Consider the following 17,667-nt stretch of genomic DNA (forward strand, 5'->3'; position numbering starts at 1 on the left):
ATGGAGTGTTCAAATTCGCTACAAACATTGGAGATAAACGGATCAAAGATATGTTGACGATCTTTCAAATGAGATGTCTGTCCGTGGCCCTTTATGGAGCCGGAGTGTGGGGGCATACAAAGACAGGGAACCTGCAAGTAGAGGAAAACCACTTTTTAAAAAGGTTGTTGTGTCTACCCAAATCTGCCACAAATGATCTGGTTCATAGAGAACTAGGTATCTCCCACATCTCAGATTTACTGGCACGAAGGCCCTTAATGTTGTGGCGTTCTGTATGGTTAAAAGAAGAAACCTCCCTAAGCAGAGCAATTATCGGAGATTGTCTCTCCATTGATGGCCATATGAAAATTCCTTGGATTAAATATGTTATTAATTGTTACTTCGAGATTTATGGTATTAGTCTTAAAAATGACTAACGCCTCCTCCAGTCTGTCTAAAAATGTGATGAAATTAGTTTTTATGAATTTTGTACAAAAACAAAGGGAAAGAACTAGCAGAAATTTAAGTACATGTGTTTTCTATAGTAGTTTTTGCGAAGATGAGGGTTTCCAGCTATATCTGAGTTTAGTCACCCGGCCCTCCCATAGGTACGTTATCACCAGATTAAGGTTTGGGATAGTTCATCATTTGGTGGCCTACCCATATATAAAAAAAAATACCCGGTAGGCCCATGCCCATGCGATAACGTATCAGATCAAAGCACTATGCACTTTCTCTTGGCTTGTAATCTTTATGATAATTACCGTCAAGCCTATCTTAAACCCATCTTTTTAAAATACGGAGTAAGGAACAGGAAAGATGCTATGAAGTTGCTTTTTAAACCTTATCCCGATGTATGCTTTTTTACCGCAACCTACCTCTTATTAGCTATCAAAGCAAGGCCTGGTATGCTCTTTTAATTATTTATATTCTTAAATCATGTAACCTGTCTACATTTTAACCATGTATTGTTTGATGTATTTGATGTGCATTTTGTTTTGCTTTTATGGACTTGTTTTAAGCTCCGAATAAAGCCTTATGAACTGAACTGAACTGCAATGTCGACCTGACAAGTTCACCCACTTGCCAGGCCCTAATCTTGCCTTCTATTACATGTAAGTCAACCCTAAGGTAGGCCCAAGGTACCCCTATCGGTAGGTTGCAGTGCATGTTAAAGGTAGGACATGTACTGGTGTGTTGTACATGTCCTTATAGTGAAATACTGTGTATTTCGATTTTTCACTATTGCAAGGACTGGCTATCATTGGAGCTGCTTTGCAACATTTCACAGGTGTAAATTTCAATTGGGAACAGCTGATGATTCTGAGTTTAGGCTCTCTGACCTCTGAAATTAAGAACACACCTTTTTAGTAAAGGTATTTTTTTAAAATTGTGTGAATTTTGTGTTTGCTTGTGGATTCACTCTCTGGTTTTAGACATGGGCTGTTTGTGCTTTCACTCCAGACAGACACACACACAGGGAGCTGAGGTGTGCCCTAGATATGCTGATGAGCCATCTTGGGCTAGAGTGGTGGGAGGAGTTGTCACGGACACATGAATAGGCTGTGGCTGCTCCCGACAATGCGGTCTCCACCTCTTCTAGTGTAACTGGACCAGGGAGGGCAGAACTGGTTTTACAGCGCAAGAGAGACCTTCTGAACAAAGACTTCAAAGGGAAAAGGGGATAAAAGTATTAGACCTAAAACCCCAGAACTTTAGAATACTTCTGGAATCAAGATGAACCTCTTGCCAAGGAGAAAGGCTGAAGAGCTGTGAGGAGGAGTACTGCCCCTTTGCTGCCTTTTTATTTTGCTAGGTTGCCCTGCAGTTGCCTGCTTCTGCCCGAAAAAGGACAAAGATTGAACTTTGCGGTGAATCTTGTTTGATAAGATCTCCAAGGCCTTGATGTAGTGCTTGCCTCCTGTTCTGAAGTCTCAGGGACACACAGACTTCACCTGCTGGGAGTTCTGACCAGCCTTGTGGTGCCAAACTCCATTCTAGGCCCTTGTAGGTTGTTTTGCTGGTCCTGTTGGTGAAAGTCCACACATCGCCCTTCCAGAACCGTTTTTTCCGACACACCACCTCAGTGCAGGAGAAATGTCTGTGCACAGCTGCTGTGCGGCTGAAGAAATCGACACCGTGCATGCCTGTGGCCCGAAGAACCGCCGCACGCCAAGTTCACTGCACGGGTCTCCGAAGTCTGAGAATACCACCCTGACTGCACAGGCCCTGCTGTGCAAAAAAATCGCACAGAAGGTGGCCCCTGAGCAAATGCATAGGCAGGGGGAAAAAACAACGTAATACTCAGAGCAACCCCACTGCCTGAAAAGCATAGAAAAAATGCTAATCGTCACTGATGTACAAAACACACAAGTCAAATACCCCCCCCCCCCCCCCCAACAAAAAAAGAAGCAATACAGTGTCATAAAACTATTTTTGAAATATATTACATCAAATTTATTGTATCAAATCAGTCCTAATATATCAAGTTGATAAATATTCAATAATAAACATTTTACTAAAAAAAAACCAGGCGCAACATTCACACTACACAGCACTCTATCAAACCAATGCATGTTCATTCATTTGCACATGTAAATGAAGCAAACATGTCCAACAGCCTCTGAATCCCATCCTGTGATTACCCCCCGTACAAGGTTAAAGGCACTGAAATAGCCACAATTTACAATATGATGGGATAGTAATACCATCAACTCAATATTTCATCGAAGGAAACCCAAACCTGTTAATACAATTCATTTGCACAATTTGATTGTCATAAGTGGAAAGTCTCAGGGGGAGACATGGAAAACAGGACTGCAGCTCTGGCGCACGTTTCGGTGTGTGACCCCAATGGTGGGCCTCACCTTCTTCAGAGCACATTAAGCTAGAATGACAAGTGGGGACAAAAAGGAGCGCCTGAGTTTAACACAGGATCAATAACACGCCAAATGCATCACAGTACATCACAGGTAAAAGGCAGAGTGAACAGATATTCCCAGAGGGGTGAGAATAGCGGGTAACCCTGAAGATGAGGATCAGCCAACTAAAGGCTGTTTGAAACAGACGGATTAAGGGACCATGTTCTGGCCCGATGCTTCCAGTGTTACAGGGTGCAGAGAAAGATATTCCTATTAATATATGCCTGTGAAGAATGCACCCTAGATTAAGGCATAGTACTCTAAATTTCCTTTTGATACGGAAACCGTGCCGCTGGGAGGCTGAAGGATAACCTCCCTAGATGAACCTTTGCTGTGCGCCTGAAAAAAAACGGAGGCATTTACCTGTCTGCAGCTGCAGAGATCATTGCAGTGCCTTTATTTTCTCAGGCACCGCACCTGTTCCCTAAATATGCATCAAAGCTGGGGCTGCAGAAAGGGACCAACGCATCGGCTCCCCTGGGTGGCAGTAAGGAACAGACACATCACCTCCCCTGGGTGGCAGTAAGGAACAGACGCATCACCTCCCCAGCATCTGTTTTGCTTGTGAGTTTTGACACATCCCAGGTACTTTGCACCAAAAGTGACACATCCATAGTTCTCTATGGCCAGAACATTTTTTTCCCCTTAAACATATTTAGTTGTGTATGTTTGGATTTGTCGTTTTGGTCTTGTTTGGTTTAGATAAAGATACTTTATTTGTGCTATTTTTACTGTGGGTTATGTACAAATGCTTTACACATAGCCTCTGTAGTTTAGCCTGACTGCTCTGTGCCAAGCTACCAGAGGGTGAGTACCGGGAAAATAGACGTGTACTTCCTTCATCCTGACTAGAAGGAAGGGTCTCTACTTGGACAGGGCGTATATCACTGCCAACTAGAGACCCCCATTTCTAACCGTATTGAACGGTTTTCTGTGCTGCCTTGGCCTGGAGCAATGACTAGAATCACCCACAGCGAAAGCCTTGCAAGGTACCTGGCAGTGTCTGAAGTTTGCAGTCCCCTCCTGACTATAACTCCTACCCAAGGTCAATGGGGTCATCAAGATGTCTATGGTGGAATCTACAGGCCAATGTGAAGGCACAGATAGAAGTAGCAAGTGCCAATGGCTGATCACTTACTGGTATCCATTCCATCTTAATATTGTAAGGTTCCATGAAAAAAAAGTTGAGAATTTAAGTGTCAGAAACCACAAGTTCAGGATGGCCATCAATCAAGAGAAAGAGTTGATTGTTAAAAAAAGTGATCAGAAACAATCAATCTGGTTGTGCCTGTAGAGCGCGGCTTATCACCATAGAGGGTATCCAGGCCCTCTGCTGCAGTTAGTCGAAAAGCCAGTTCCTGAAGTGGGTCAGCGAGGGTGCGGAGGTGGAATGGGTGGATGTTCCAGGCTTTGGCGCTGAGGTGGGAGAAGGAGTGTCCTCTGGAGCAGCAGCAGTAGATGCGTGATCTCAGGTGAACAGAGGATTCTGGGAGGCCAGGGAAAATGCAGGCGGGTCAGAAGCTTTGATTGGCCTCTCTTCTGGATGGGGAGCCAGTGAAGGTCCTTCTGGTGCTTGGTAATGTGGTGGTTCCTCTTGGGCAGGTTGAGAATCAGTCCGGCAACAACTTTCTGGAGTGTTTGCATGAGTTCGGTGCTGCCTGCATAAATTTCGTTGGCGTAGTCCAGTGGGCTGGTGTTCGGAGGGCCTGCATCACCATTTTCCTGGTGCGGATGGGGAGCCACTTGATAACCTTGCGGCGTGTGTGGAAGCAGGCTGAGGAGACTGCATTGACCTGACGTTTCTTGGAGTTTGCTATCCAGGATGATGCAGAGGTTGCGGGTGTGATCTTTTGGCTTGGTGGTGGGACAGAGCTCCGCCTGCCACCAGGAGTCATTCCAGAAGGCAGAGTGTCTGCAGAAGATCAGAACTTCAGGTTTGTCTGCGTTGAGCTTCAGGCAATCCTTTATCCATGCTGAGACGTTCTCCATACAGTGGTGGATGTTGGTCTTAGAGGTGGCGTCCGCTGAGAGCGAGTGGACAAGCTGGGTGTTGTCGGCATGTTGATGTAGTGAGATCTGACTATGTCTGCAAGTGCTGTCATTTAGATGTTGAAGGCGGTAGGGATGAGCCTTGGGGAATGTACTCTGGAGATGGTGTGCTTGGACTGTGAGATGAAGGGAGGCGGATACTCTGGGTGGGCCTCTTGAGATAGGAAGCCATCCAGCTGAGCGCATAGTCTGTGATGCCAATCTGGCATAGTGGGTTGTAGTGTGTGTGGTGGGAGACTGTGTCGTAAGCTGCAGAGAGGTCAAGCTGAATCAGGGCGGCTGATTGTCTTCTTTCGAGTAGTGTGCAGATGTAGTCTGTTGCAGTGGTCAGGGCTGTCTCTGTTTAAAGGCTTCAATTGAGAGACCAGGGACAAGACACATTGTGATTCAACAGTCCTTTATGCATTGACTGTCCAGGTGACACCTGTACCATACAGGGATATTAAAATGTTCCCGCTCTTCCAATAAAAAACTAAAATCGTGTTGGATAATTTTTCCTTGGCTTAATGTAAAAAAAAAAAATGTGTAAAACACATTTTAAAAATAAACTTTTTAAAAGTTGTATTCCATTTTTCTTAATGTCCATGTGGAATATAAAGCAAATGAGGTGAATAGGAACTGCTTTTAACAGATGTTTGTCCATGAAGTGTATTTGTCCAGGCGCATGGCTGTGTACAATGCAAGATATCTGGTACTCGCATAGGAAGGAGGCTGCATGTTTAGGAGGAGGTGGGGTTAAGTATTTGAGGCAGGAAGAGAATATAACTTAATAGGCTATTCTGTTTTTGGTCTCTAGTGTGTTAATCATGGCAGGCTCGAGGTGGTGGTGATGCTGCAGGAAAACAAGCTGCTATCTGCTCGTTTTGTGTTATGAGACACTTGTTTTCTGATCTGAGACGTAGCATCAGCAGGTGCGGCTCCTCTGCTATGGCAGAGCGTCGCAGCACTGTGCCTTCTCGCAGTGCGAGAAGCCAAAACATAAAATGGGAATAACCTTAAGTTATTACCATTTTATGTTTTCTCGGTGGGTGGGGCTGCTCTACGGGCAGGGGAGGAGCGATTTGCCTACTCCTGAGCGCGCAAAAACTGTTTGGTAGGCCTTCTCGGGCCGCCCAAACTAGTCATGCGCACTCTGCCCTCCTCATGCAGGCTGCATTGCAGCCTGCATGGAGAAGGTGCCCACCCCACTAGCCCCTGGCTGGGCGCTGTCCCGCCCAATCACAACGCTGCATTACAGCGTTGTGATTGGCTTCGGGGAGGGAGTGTGGCTGCCTGCTTTCTGTTCCTGTCGGAGATAGGAGAGACGATGCGGGACCCGGCGAAAAGGTAGGTTTTAATTTTATTTATTTTTTAATTTTTTTATTATTGTGCCCCCACCCCTTAGCCATGCCGGCCTCTAATGAATATCAGGAGTGCCTGATCTCTTCATGGCTTATCAGAGCAGAGGCACAAACAAGTAGGGTGGCCATACTAAGGTTAGTCTTGGACCCCCGGTCCTGACAAAAGCATGTCAAATAATAAAAACAAACTAAGGAACGTGAGTGAAAGGGAAGGGGTGAACCCCAAAGATGTAGTCTGTCCTTCAATGCAATACTCTGCTCTGTTGAATCTAAAGATGGTGAAACAAGAACCCTCCTCTCTGTGAGGAAGACACAAAAATATGGAGGAAAGCCTTCAAATCACCAGTAAACATTTGAAATGGACAAGCTGCCATATAATTACCACGCACCTGTTATATAAGGCTAAAACATCATATCTTAAGGTGGTAACCCATTCGCTCCCCTGGATGGGACAAAAGAGCAGGGAGAAAGTCCTCAAATTGGGAGTATGGAAAGTGGCAAGCAAATAATCCAGTTACGAGACGGCTCAAAGCCTACTCTAAGTTATATATTCGAAGCAATAGGTCTGCTTGCCGCACAGCTAAATCGGTCTGTGGCATTGACCTAATGAGGAGCAATCTTAGGATTGCTGTTATAAGCAAACGTGGCACAAGTCAGTCCAATTATCACAGGTTGCATTACAAAGACATCTCACTCAGATACTGCTCCAATGTCGGATTGGTTCTGTCAAACCATTAGTCTGAGGATGAAATCCAAGGATAAAGCTCTTGATTTCTCAAGAGGAACCTGGTCTTCAAAAATTGGTGCATAAATTGTGGATTTACATCAGATTGTATTAGGTGATGCAGGGAAAAATGGGATGCAGCATATAAAGACCCACACAGATTTAAGACTTAAGACCCAGGCAAATCATTCAGGTTAGAAATAGTTTTTAGGGGCCTGAAAGCAACACAGGTCTGATGGCACGAGTTCAGCAGAAATAAAGAGGTCTCATAGCGCACAAAGTCAGAAAACATCTTGTGGTTGGTTCAAGCTGACCTGCCCCATGAAAATGGGGCACGTCTTCCTTCAGTTTCAGGAAACTTGTTAGAACATTTAGTGGTGAGTCCAGATGAGCCTTTGTACCAAATGGGTCCCACAAATAGGTTACGCAATCCCCAACTACTAGGGGGAACAAGCAGAGAGGCACCAATCACATAAGAGCCCTCTTCCTATGTAGAACTTCGGTCTTTTACACCTTTAGCTTGAACATGTACATTGGAAAAAATACCAAGTATCTCATCCTGCCGTAGTACATTCTGGCGCAAATGTGCACGCTTCTGCTGAGATCGCACCTAAAGGTCAGATAGGTGGTCACTTGCTTTTGCAGAAACCACAGCTTCACACATAACCGGCTCGATGGCTAGGTGAAAGAAACCACATGCAAAAAAGTCAGATAAGCTTGTCCAATCGGCATTGAGCAGGGTATAACTGCGCAGTTAGACAAATATATATTTGATACCACTTCGATACCGAGACCCACAGGGGGGGTTTCCACTCATCATGTGAGGCTAGGCCCACCTACATGCACTTCTTTCTGTTTCTGAGAAAGAACTAGGTCTACTGATGTTATTTTGTATATCCTGTGTGACCATTGCTTGCGTAAAAGGATAAGCTTGTAATCTTTCCCTTTGTGGTTTTACAATTTAAATATCTCTGCATGTTAGCAGCACCTCAGAACATCCAGCTTTTCTTCTGTAACCAGGGGACCGATCATCTCCAGCAGGTGTAATCGATTAAACCCATATTGCTTTGTCAACCTGTTTTCTTGGTGTTTGTTCAACAGATTTTCCCTCAAACATAGAAAGGCCATGAGGGTGAAATTTATTCCAAACAAACCTTTGCACCATTTCTTTGGCTGATTGCATTTTGCGAAACAGTGAAAAATGAGGCATTTGAAAGTATCCACTTTCACCATTTAAACTGAAAGACCCCCCTGGAATGGGGGAAGTTCAACAATACTGGCAATTATCTGTAAAAGGCCAGAAGGGTTTGAAGTCTTATTTTGGGCACAAACTGGATATAATTTCACATTATTCAACACATTCAGTGATAGTTGGCCTTGACGACCGTAAGATAAACCCAAGGGTATTCTTCTGACCTCTCCAGGATAACAGCAGGTTGGGGCATCGGCCACTCTGATTAATACGATATGCAAGTGATGACATAATTGTGTTTGGGGTGTACCATTTGGTTTGATGGTTAGTTCTACATTGAGCAGGTTGTTACACCTGAAGGGTACAATGATCAGTCATAATTTCAAAGGATGTTTAGCTCTTCTGAACTGGTGTCTCCATTCCTTGGAAGTGTCTTTCACAGTTCAATAGTATTGTTCCAACACAGAATAATTTCTCTCTGAAGGATTGGGGGTACCAGAGTAATAGGATTTTCTTTCCTTCCGTCCTCTTGAAATTTAATTGAGACTGTTCTCCAAGACTTTCTGAAGCACTGGTTTCAACAATAAATGTATTTATGTGATCAGGACGATTGAAAAAGGGAGTGCTGGAATAAGCCTGTTTTAAGGCTAAGAAGGCTGCACAGCCTCTGGTGTAGAATCCCAATCGATTTGAACCTATGCTTTTCTTCACAAGCAGCTAAATCTTTCATAATTGTGAATCGTAGAATCCTCTGTCTTTATTTAGAAGAGCTGGCCAATCCCGTACAGCAGAAGTCTTTATTTTTTTTATTTTTTGGCATTCATTTGAGCTGGTAGGCAACCCATATACTCAACTTCGGATGTTTTAGGTAGACACTTCTCTGACTTTCAGGACGGGTGTTTGGACTTCAGTCGGTCTAGTACCTCGAGTACAAGAAAACAATGTTGAGTTAGTCTTGTTAAGAACCAAGATGTTTTGAGAGAGACCACTATGTAGACGTTGAGGATATTGGGGACAAATGCCCATGTGCATTGCTTCGTCCAAAAGTCATAACTCGGTGTTCAAAATTACCATGCTGTGTGGAAAGCGATGTTTCCACTCGTCCCTATGCTTTATATGTCCAAGGTAGTAAGTGCGTCATAAGTTAAGTTTAGCAAACGCATGAACAGCTTGTATAGCTTCCATCATGTTAACTAAAGAAAGAGATTAATTATTTTCGAATTGTTATTTTATTTAGTTCTCTATAATTTATAAAAGGTCTCAAATCTTCGGTTGTATCTTGGGTTTAAAAAGAAAAGTGACACCCCCAGCAGTAGTTGATGGATCGATGAGGCCGTTGTCACGATTTCATGTTGATATTGTCGAATCACACTTTTCTCAGATTCTGATAAATGTGTTCTCTAAAACTGTACTCCTGATTTGGGTTTTAGAGTGTTCGAATTAATGACTAGGAAGTCGCTAATTAGTTTTGCATTTGAAAACACTTCAGAATTAGCATGCTACCTCTGCAGTATCAAAGATAGACAAACCATAGCAAAAAGTGTCTGTATGATCAGGCACAAAATCCTAAACCTCATCCTTCTGGCACAAAGCAATATTTATTGCAAAATTTAAAACGAAAAAAATCATTCTGGTAACCCTATTGATATCGGGGTTGTGATGACCAACATCCTAGACCAAAAACTACAGGTTAGTTTGCCGAAGCTGTGAAGTCCTACTTTAGCACTTCCTGTTGATTACTTCATGCCATGAGGGTAACCATGTTTAGTCTGCTACAGGACCCAATGTCAAAGGTGTCCCATCCACTCTGTGCAATGCTTGTAAGGATTCAGCTTTCTCTTTCAACAGTTGAGGAATATGGTGCTTTGAGGCCCAAACTTTATGGAGAAACATGCCATTTGTTCACAGACCAATAATACTAACACCAAAATGTTTAAACCACCATTGACATGTGAAGTTATCCGTTAACAAAACAAGTAACTCTTCTTGATTTTTGTTAGCAGGCCGCTGTAAGAGTAGCGGCACCCAATCCTTCCTCTTCACGTCAGAATCTGGTTTTTAAGTTTCCTGACTGCTTATTGGGTTTAACGATCACTGGCTTATTAAAAAAACCTTTTTTATCTGTTTCTGTTCCTCTTAGGGCCTTCAGTCATTACTGTCTGCAAGGGCTCTTCTAAATGACTAATGGGCATAGATGGGGGTGAGAAAACAGTCTGAAGAAAATGGATCCGTTTAGAAGCGTGTCCACGCCATTATTCTTATTTTCTTTAATTTATATGGGGTTATTTGCGATGACTGTAGCCTCCGTTAAAGAGGAGGGTCCGTGGTTAATGTATTGGTACATTCTTAATGTCATCCTTCAATCCACAATGGAACAATGTCAGTTCCATCCAGTTTGTTTAATCTGCTAAGTATCTGAAGCAGGTTACTGAAGATCACCATCTTGAGAACTCTGTTGAAAATGGCACAGTTGATCCTCTGGTGGGAATTCTAAATTAGACTTTCAAGACATGACGAAAGGCTTCCATTAAGGCTAATAATTTGAATGAGGATATAATTGAGTAGCCCTGAAGAGACTTGCTCCTATCAGACCGCTAACTCGATGGTCAACCTTAGTTTTATCGAGCGTAAGCTGGGTGGATCTGCAAGTGAAATGTGTAGATAAGGCGCCTAGAAAAATCTGTTGGGATCTCCCATCAAATTGGAACAGTCCTGGGGTGCCACCTGTAGCAATTGTCTGCAGCAGGGCAGTATTCTTATAACTAAGTGATATTAGCTTAACATTCTTTAACTGGATGGTGTTGCAAAGGATCGAGTTGGGTCCATAACAAAACCTGAAGCTGACCGTTGTTTGTCAGGCAAGAGCAGAGCACAGTAGCTGCTTATTGGTCTGGAGTTTCTTTTCTGATTAAATGGCAACCCCTTTCAGTAGTCCCTATCCCTACTTAGTGATTTAACACTGAATTGAGGAGTGTCCTGTTAAAGGAACTGCTAGACTAAAGGAAAAAGCTTGTGCCATAAAAAAACTTCCAAGACTGCAGGACTCAGTCATAGATATGTTAACAGACCTGCGGGTCTAGTGACTTTATACATCTATTCCACCTAACTGTAATGCTCTTGACCTAATAAACTGGTCTCAAATTGTGATCCTGGGCAAATATTGTATTTAACTGAGCCGCCCTTGCATTCATCATCACATATTAGAGCACCTTCAAATATGTATGTTCGGCGTGTCTAATGTATTAAAAACCTAGTTTGTTTGAGTTAATAGACTAAACATTTTCTCCATATATATTAGAAATCTAGCCCTCATATAGGGTACACATGAGCCCTGAACTGACCTCTTAGTCCTTTTACAGCATTGTCCTTAGGGCCAGAAAGTTTCTCAGTTCATGTTTAAAAACTCACTTTTAATAAATATATTACCAAAGCATGATGTGATGGTACACTTTAACTTAGTCTGCACATTTTCTATTGAAATGGACTCAAACGTTTCCACTGATGTGCAGTTTTACTGGTAAAACTATCTACCCTACACGTAATAATGTTTAGAATTACTTTCTCCAAATAAATCATTTGTATCACCAAGTTAAGTGTTCTGTTTTAGTTTGATCCTATTAAAATCTTTGTATCCATCACGCACAAATGTGCTTTCCTAATTGCTGATTCATTTTCAAACAGTTGTGCTGTTCATTTACAAGCTATTTAAATGTGTTTTAGGAAAAAACTGACATCCTACAGCCTTTCATTTGACAACAATTGTCAGATAGGTTACTTTATAAAATACTTTAATAGTCCGAGAAAGTAAAGGTAACGCCAATCTCCAGGACTTTGTAAAAAGGCATAAGCTGGCATTTGACCTCTGTCTTTGAACATATCGCAAATCTGTCAAAATAAAAACAAGATTTATAGGCATCTTTATTGCCCATTCACTTTCTGAATGAACAGAACACCAGTTCTTGCTCCAGTCACTCGCCAGAATGGGCCAGTGGAAGCTAAAATTGGCGCGCCCTGATAAAATTTGACTTGCCATAGCGAGTGGGTAAGTAGATTTTTTTTTTTTTTTGAGACCTGGAAGGTACATAGGATGAAGAAAAGAGGACAATTGGAGAAAAAAACAATCTGAACTGCTGGGGAGACTAACAGAGCTAAAGGTAACTGAAAATTATCAGATCCAAGGTGAGGTGGAGAAAAGGCTAAAATCACAGGGTAAAAAAACGAGTACGCCAAGGGCGGCGGTGACTTTCCAGTAGCACAAAATGACCCAGAAGTGTTGTGAAACAAAGGAAGCCGAGCCCCTTTAATAGCAAAATAGAAACGAAGTATAAAGAAAAACTTGAAAGGTGTTTCAGACATATTGGATTGGGAATTTGGTAGCAGTTGCTACCTTGGATTGGGGAAAATGTATGAGGCTCTGCCCCAAAACCATATCAAAGTGGTCTTGAACATGACACTCGCGGCTTCTTCCTCTTTGGGTTTACTGCATTCTTGTCATTGTTGCCACTCTTTCTTCTGGGAATTTCCTAGAACTCCACCCTGCTACCACACTGGGTTTTGTGTGCCACCGTAGCCTAGAGCAATTACCATGTGCGCACTGTGTAATAGTGAACAAGTTAAGTGGCACTGTCAGTAGGATAGGCACACATGCCCCACTCCCTCACCTTCCAGTGCCTTTTCTGTGTTGGATGTTTTTACAAACTCCTGCTTTACTCTCAGCACTCAAGTATTAAGACTGTCTCTTTTTGTTCTTTCACTTTTGACTCTGGCATCAGCCCAAATCTGGGGTGGTTATGCAGTACCTTTTATAGATCTAAGCAGGATTCTTTCACTTCTAGTAGCCATTGGTATCTTCAGAAGCGTCCTCGGGTCACTGTGCCCTATAAAGATTGACAATGAAGAGGAACGGGAAGATGGAACAAACAAAAAATACAGGTAAGGTAAGTGAGAGGCCTGGTAGATCAGGGAGAGGCAGTTAGAAACAAACTAAATGAGGGAGAGTAAGGAAAACTAAAACTGACAAAGATCAAATCAGGTGTTTAAGCGCGACTACTCACCTGTAAGGGTCTCAAGGCGCTGAGGGAGTGGGGGGTGGTTCGCAGATTCCAGTCCATCAAAGGGGGGGGGGTGGGAAGGGTCCGTCGAAGAACCAGGTTTTGAGGTTTCTTGCGAAGATGGAGAGCAATGTTATCTGTCTGAGGTGGAGCGGAAGGTTGTTCCAAGCTCTGGCTGCGCGGAAGAAGGAGCGGCCTCCCAATCTGGTCTTTCTAGTGCAGGGGACCACGGCGTAGGAGAGCTGGGCTGATCGTAGGGTCCTTTGGGGTTTGTGGAATATGAGTCTGCTATTCAGGTATGCTGGTCCGGTGTCATGGAGGGCCTTGTGAGCATGGGTTAGCATCTTGAAGGTGACTCTTGCTTCGATGGGGAGCCAGTGGAGTGTGCGCAGGTGATGGGAGATGTGGCAGTGTCCTGGCAGGTTGAGGACCAGTCGTGCGGCGGCGTTTTGGATGTTCTGTAGCTTGCTGGTGAGGTTTTTGTTTGTTCCGGCATAGTGCGTTGCCGTAGTCGAGCCTGCTGGTGACCAGGGCGTGAGTGACGGTCTTTCTGTGTTCGAAGGGGATCCATTTAAAGGTCTTGCGTAGGAGGCGGGGGGTGTGGAAGCAGGAGGCCGAGACAGAGTTGATCTGGTGGTCCATTTTGAGCTCTGAGTCGATGATTCCCAGGTTGCGTGCGTGGTCCGTGGGGTAGGGCGGGGTCCCACCCGGTGTCGTTCCAGGCATCTGGGTTTTGTCCCATGATGAGCTATTTCGTTTTGTTGGTGTTTAGTTGTAGGCAGCTGTTTTTCATCCATTTTGCGACTGCTTCCATGCCTTCTCGAAAGATGTCTGGCAGTGTTTGGTTTGTTGGAAAGGGAGAGGATGAGTTGGGTGTCGTCTGCGTATGACACAATGTTGAGTCCGTAGGTTCTGACGATGGGGTGAGCGGAGCCATGTAGACGTTGAAGAGCCTAGGGAGGACCCCTGGGGTACTGGGTAGGTGTAGGGTCTGAGAAAGGGGGGGGGGGGGGGGGGGGGGGGGAGAGTCTGACCCGCTGTGTTCTGCCGGAGAGGAAGAAGCAGATCCAGTCGAGGGTCTTGTCTTGGATCCCTGCGTCATGGAATCTGCGTATTAGGGTGCGGTGAGAGACTGTGTCGAACGCCGCTGAGAGGTCGAGGAGGATGAAGGCTGCTGTTTCTCCTTTGTCCAGTAAGGTACGGATGTCGTCTGTTGCGGCGAGAAGGGCAGTTTCCGTACTGTGGTATTTTTCTGAAGCCGGATTGGAAGGAGTAGAGGATGTTATGCTCTTCGAATGTGGCGAGTTGGCTGTTGATGGCTTTCTAGATGACTTTCGCTGGGGACGGGAGCAGGAAGATGGGTCTGTAGTTTGAGGTCGGTGGGGTCCGCCGAGTGTTTCTTCAGGAGGGGGTTGTGCTCAGCATGTCTCCAGTCGTCAGGGAATGAGGCGGTTGCCAGGGAGCGGTTGATGGTGTGGCAGAGCATGGGTGCGGTGGTGTCGGCGGCTCTGTTGAAAATGTGGTACTTATAAAGTGCGCTATCACTGTCTAGTGTATCCTGGTGCCGTGCGTGCCTAGTCCTGCCTGTGGGTTGTTATTTGAAAAGTCAGGTCTTCAGATACTTGTGAATTCAAAATGAGGAGGAGGGTCTGACGTGGTGTGGGAGGCCGTACCACGGTTTAGGAGCGATATGTGAGCAAGAGTAAATCCGAGGTTCCCACAGGAGTGTATGGTTGCCTTTTAATACAATTGCAGAAAAGTAGATGTTTTGAAAGTAAGCATGAATCTGATCCTTGGGGTCTGCATGGGTTCCTGTACGTTTCAGAGACATCTAGTGATTTATTTATTGGGGGGGACAGGACAAAGTGATGGTACCAAAAAGCTCTTTCTAGTCCCATACTTGTCCCCAAACTCCACTATGACCTGCATGTGCAAGATTTCGCCAGAGCCTAAATACTGTGGTGTTTGGCTAGCTGTATGGCCTAAAGTGACAGTCTCTGGATATTTTAACTAATTCAATCACTGTTACTTCGAAGAGGGGAAATACTATTTGGGCTTACTGTGCAAGGGTGGAAGGCAGTTAACCGCCTTATTTGAAAGGAGTCCGGTCTCAGGGTTTCGAAGTTCGCCTGGCGGTATGTATAGATTGCCTGACCCCTTTTTAAAATATACCCAGTATTTTATATTTTACTTGAGCACACCACCTTGACATATTTGCCCGTGGACACTATGGTGGTGGTGTTCTTGGGTTTAGAGCTTCTCCTAGCAGCCCATTGTATATTCTCTTTGAGTTCTGTGACTCTTATACCAACAGATTAAGAATCCCCGCAGTAGGGGAGTGTGGGCTGTTGGTTTGCAGGTCATACTATTTGTCATCTTTTTGGTCTGAACACCACTTTTGTCTAGTATCAATACTTATTTGCTGACCTTTCACTGTAGTATTGTTATCTGTTCCCATGATGATCTCTGTTGTGAAGTTTGTCTGCTGTAGTACATTGCCATTTACTGTGCTTAAATGTAGGCTTTTTAGCGAGGATGAGTCTTTCTTGTAATGCCATAGTGAATTCTGTTCTTGGGATTTAAGACCATGGTTTGTTTGAAGCTAGTTGTGGTTAATTTCTTTCTTCTCATGAAATCTCTTCTTTCAGTGTTTGAAGACACGGTTGAGGAGCGAGTGATCAATGAGGAGTACAAGATCTGGAAGAAGAACACCCCTTTCCTGTATGACCTGGTCATGACACATGCTCTGGAGTGGCCAAGCCTTACAGTTCAGTGGCTGCCAGATGTGACTAGGTAATGTTAAGGGTCATGGGAACTATTGTTTGTGGGTTTCTTTTGGGGGGGGGGGGGGAGGGAGAGTTCTTCAGGCTGTTTTCAGAGATCTTTTGTTTGTAGTGAAACTTCACAGATCAGTCTGAAGCATTTGATGGGAGTTCTTTAGCTCCCGTAGCCAGATTTTCCTTGCAGACACTGGCCAACAACTGAAACCTTTTATTAACGACTTGTAGAGGTTGGTAGCTACAGAAAGCAAAGGACTATTTGAAAAATTGATAATTAGTCGATTAAGTTAATTTAAAGAACCTTTGAAAACGTAAACTTAACCCTGCATGCCGAATTTAAAGACACTATTAAGAAGAGCAGCTTTACAGAGAAACTTGATTCGAGAAAATGGGCAGATTGAGGGCTCCTTGTATGGAATTGATTCCACAGACTTCTCCACCATCACATGGGAGCGTGGACGGGTGAGGGAAGGCAGGATAATCTGCCTGTCCCACCTTTGCACCTGCTCTTTATATTTCAAGCACTAGGTATAAGTCTGTACTGAATTTACCTGCAACTTAAAAATCCAATCAAACAGATTCACTGAAGTCTTAATGTAAGGCCCTTCTGGAAAAAAAGAAAGCTATGTGGCTGTTGTGCCAAAGTTCTTGCAATATGGTCCTATCCAGTTTGCAAACCATTGGCGCTGCATCTCATCCGGAATGGAGAATGTGATCACACTATACATTTGAACTTGTGTGGACAGTGGAATTTCTTTGTGTTAAAGCAAGTAACAAACAGCATTCTTAGAATAATGCATCCAAAATCTTTAGCAATGAAAATATCTAGATCCCCCAAGTGTGGGTGTTTACATGTATATTGTGGCCATCTTCTCTTAGCACCACTAGAGGTTTCTTCCTCGTATCCTATTACTCCAATACCATAAACCCTGTGCAGTTCTGACTCAGCAGGTGGGGACATCCACGCGCTGATAGCGCCGCTTTACTCCTCAAGGACAAATACATTCGAAAACGTCCTGTGTGAGAAGTGGTAGTATTGCTAAGTAGTCCTTTAAGGTCCAACTGTTAAATGCTTGCTGAGAATAAGATGAGTAATGGGGCTGGTCAGTGAGAAGCGTCAAAAATACTAGTTTCATTTTGAACTCTTTAGTACAGTGGTCCAAAAGAGCCGTATCTCTTTGTAATGTTTACAAACGTGACTTTAAATTGGATTTTGATACAATGCTTTTTATAACTGATTTGCCTATATTTTTTTTATCTTAAACTCAGTGTCTCTGTTCTGTTTTAATCTGTCCTGAATATCCATGTAATTTCTGGTATATGCTGGTTAGCGTTTGAGCAGAGCCGGCCTTCTCAGTAGTTTTTAGGTCTCGCCTGGCGTAGGCTGCGCAGTCTCGCTGGTGAGATTTTAATGATTTAGAGGGTTTTCAGTATCTGGCTTTAAGCCCTGCCCCTCTTTCCCATTGGCCAGCGTCACCGTTTATGCTAAACGGTGGCCAGCCATTGGGAAAGAGCTCTTTGTGACTTTCACGTTCGGCTTTTTGAGCCAACCCACTTGGACGGCCTCGCCTGTTTTCCTTCTGAAGTAAAAGGTTTCTTATCTTTATGGGGCCAAGCACATGGCGCCATAA

The 17,667-nt window shown here is 44.0% G+C and overlaps 1 protein-coding gene across 4 annotated transcripts in view; it reads left to right on the forward strand.

The window, feature by feature from the left end:
• RBBP7 (RB binding protein 7, chromatin remodeling factor) overlaps positions 1-17,667 on the forward strand; it is an 81,084-nt gene that overhangs the window by 10,642 nt on the left and 52,775 nt on the right. For 2 of the 4 annotated variants that reach the window (XM_085622673.1, XM_085622672.1), the window contains exons 2-3: positions 13,041-13,137; positions 15,905-16,049. In XM_085622673.1, the coding sequence (XP_085478799.1) occupies positions 13,098-13,137; positions 15,905-16,049 (185 nt within the window). In that variant the 5' untranslated portion in view covers positions 13,041-13,097. The remainder of the gene's footprint in view (positions 1-13,040; positions 13,138-15,904; positions 16,050-17,667) is intronic. The other 2 variants (XM_085622675.1, XM_085622674.1) reach the window with 1 other exon arrangement.

This window comes from Triturus cristatus, chromosome 8, assembly GCF_964204655.1.
Source record: "Triturus cristatus chromosome 8, aTriCri1.1, whole genome shotgun sequence".
Lineage (NCBI taxonomy): Eukaryota > Metazoa > Chordata > Amphibia > Caudata > Salamandridae > Triturus > Triturus cristatus.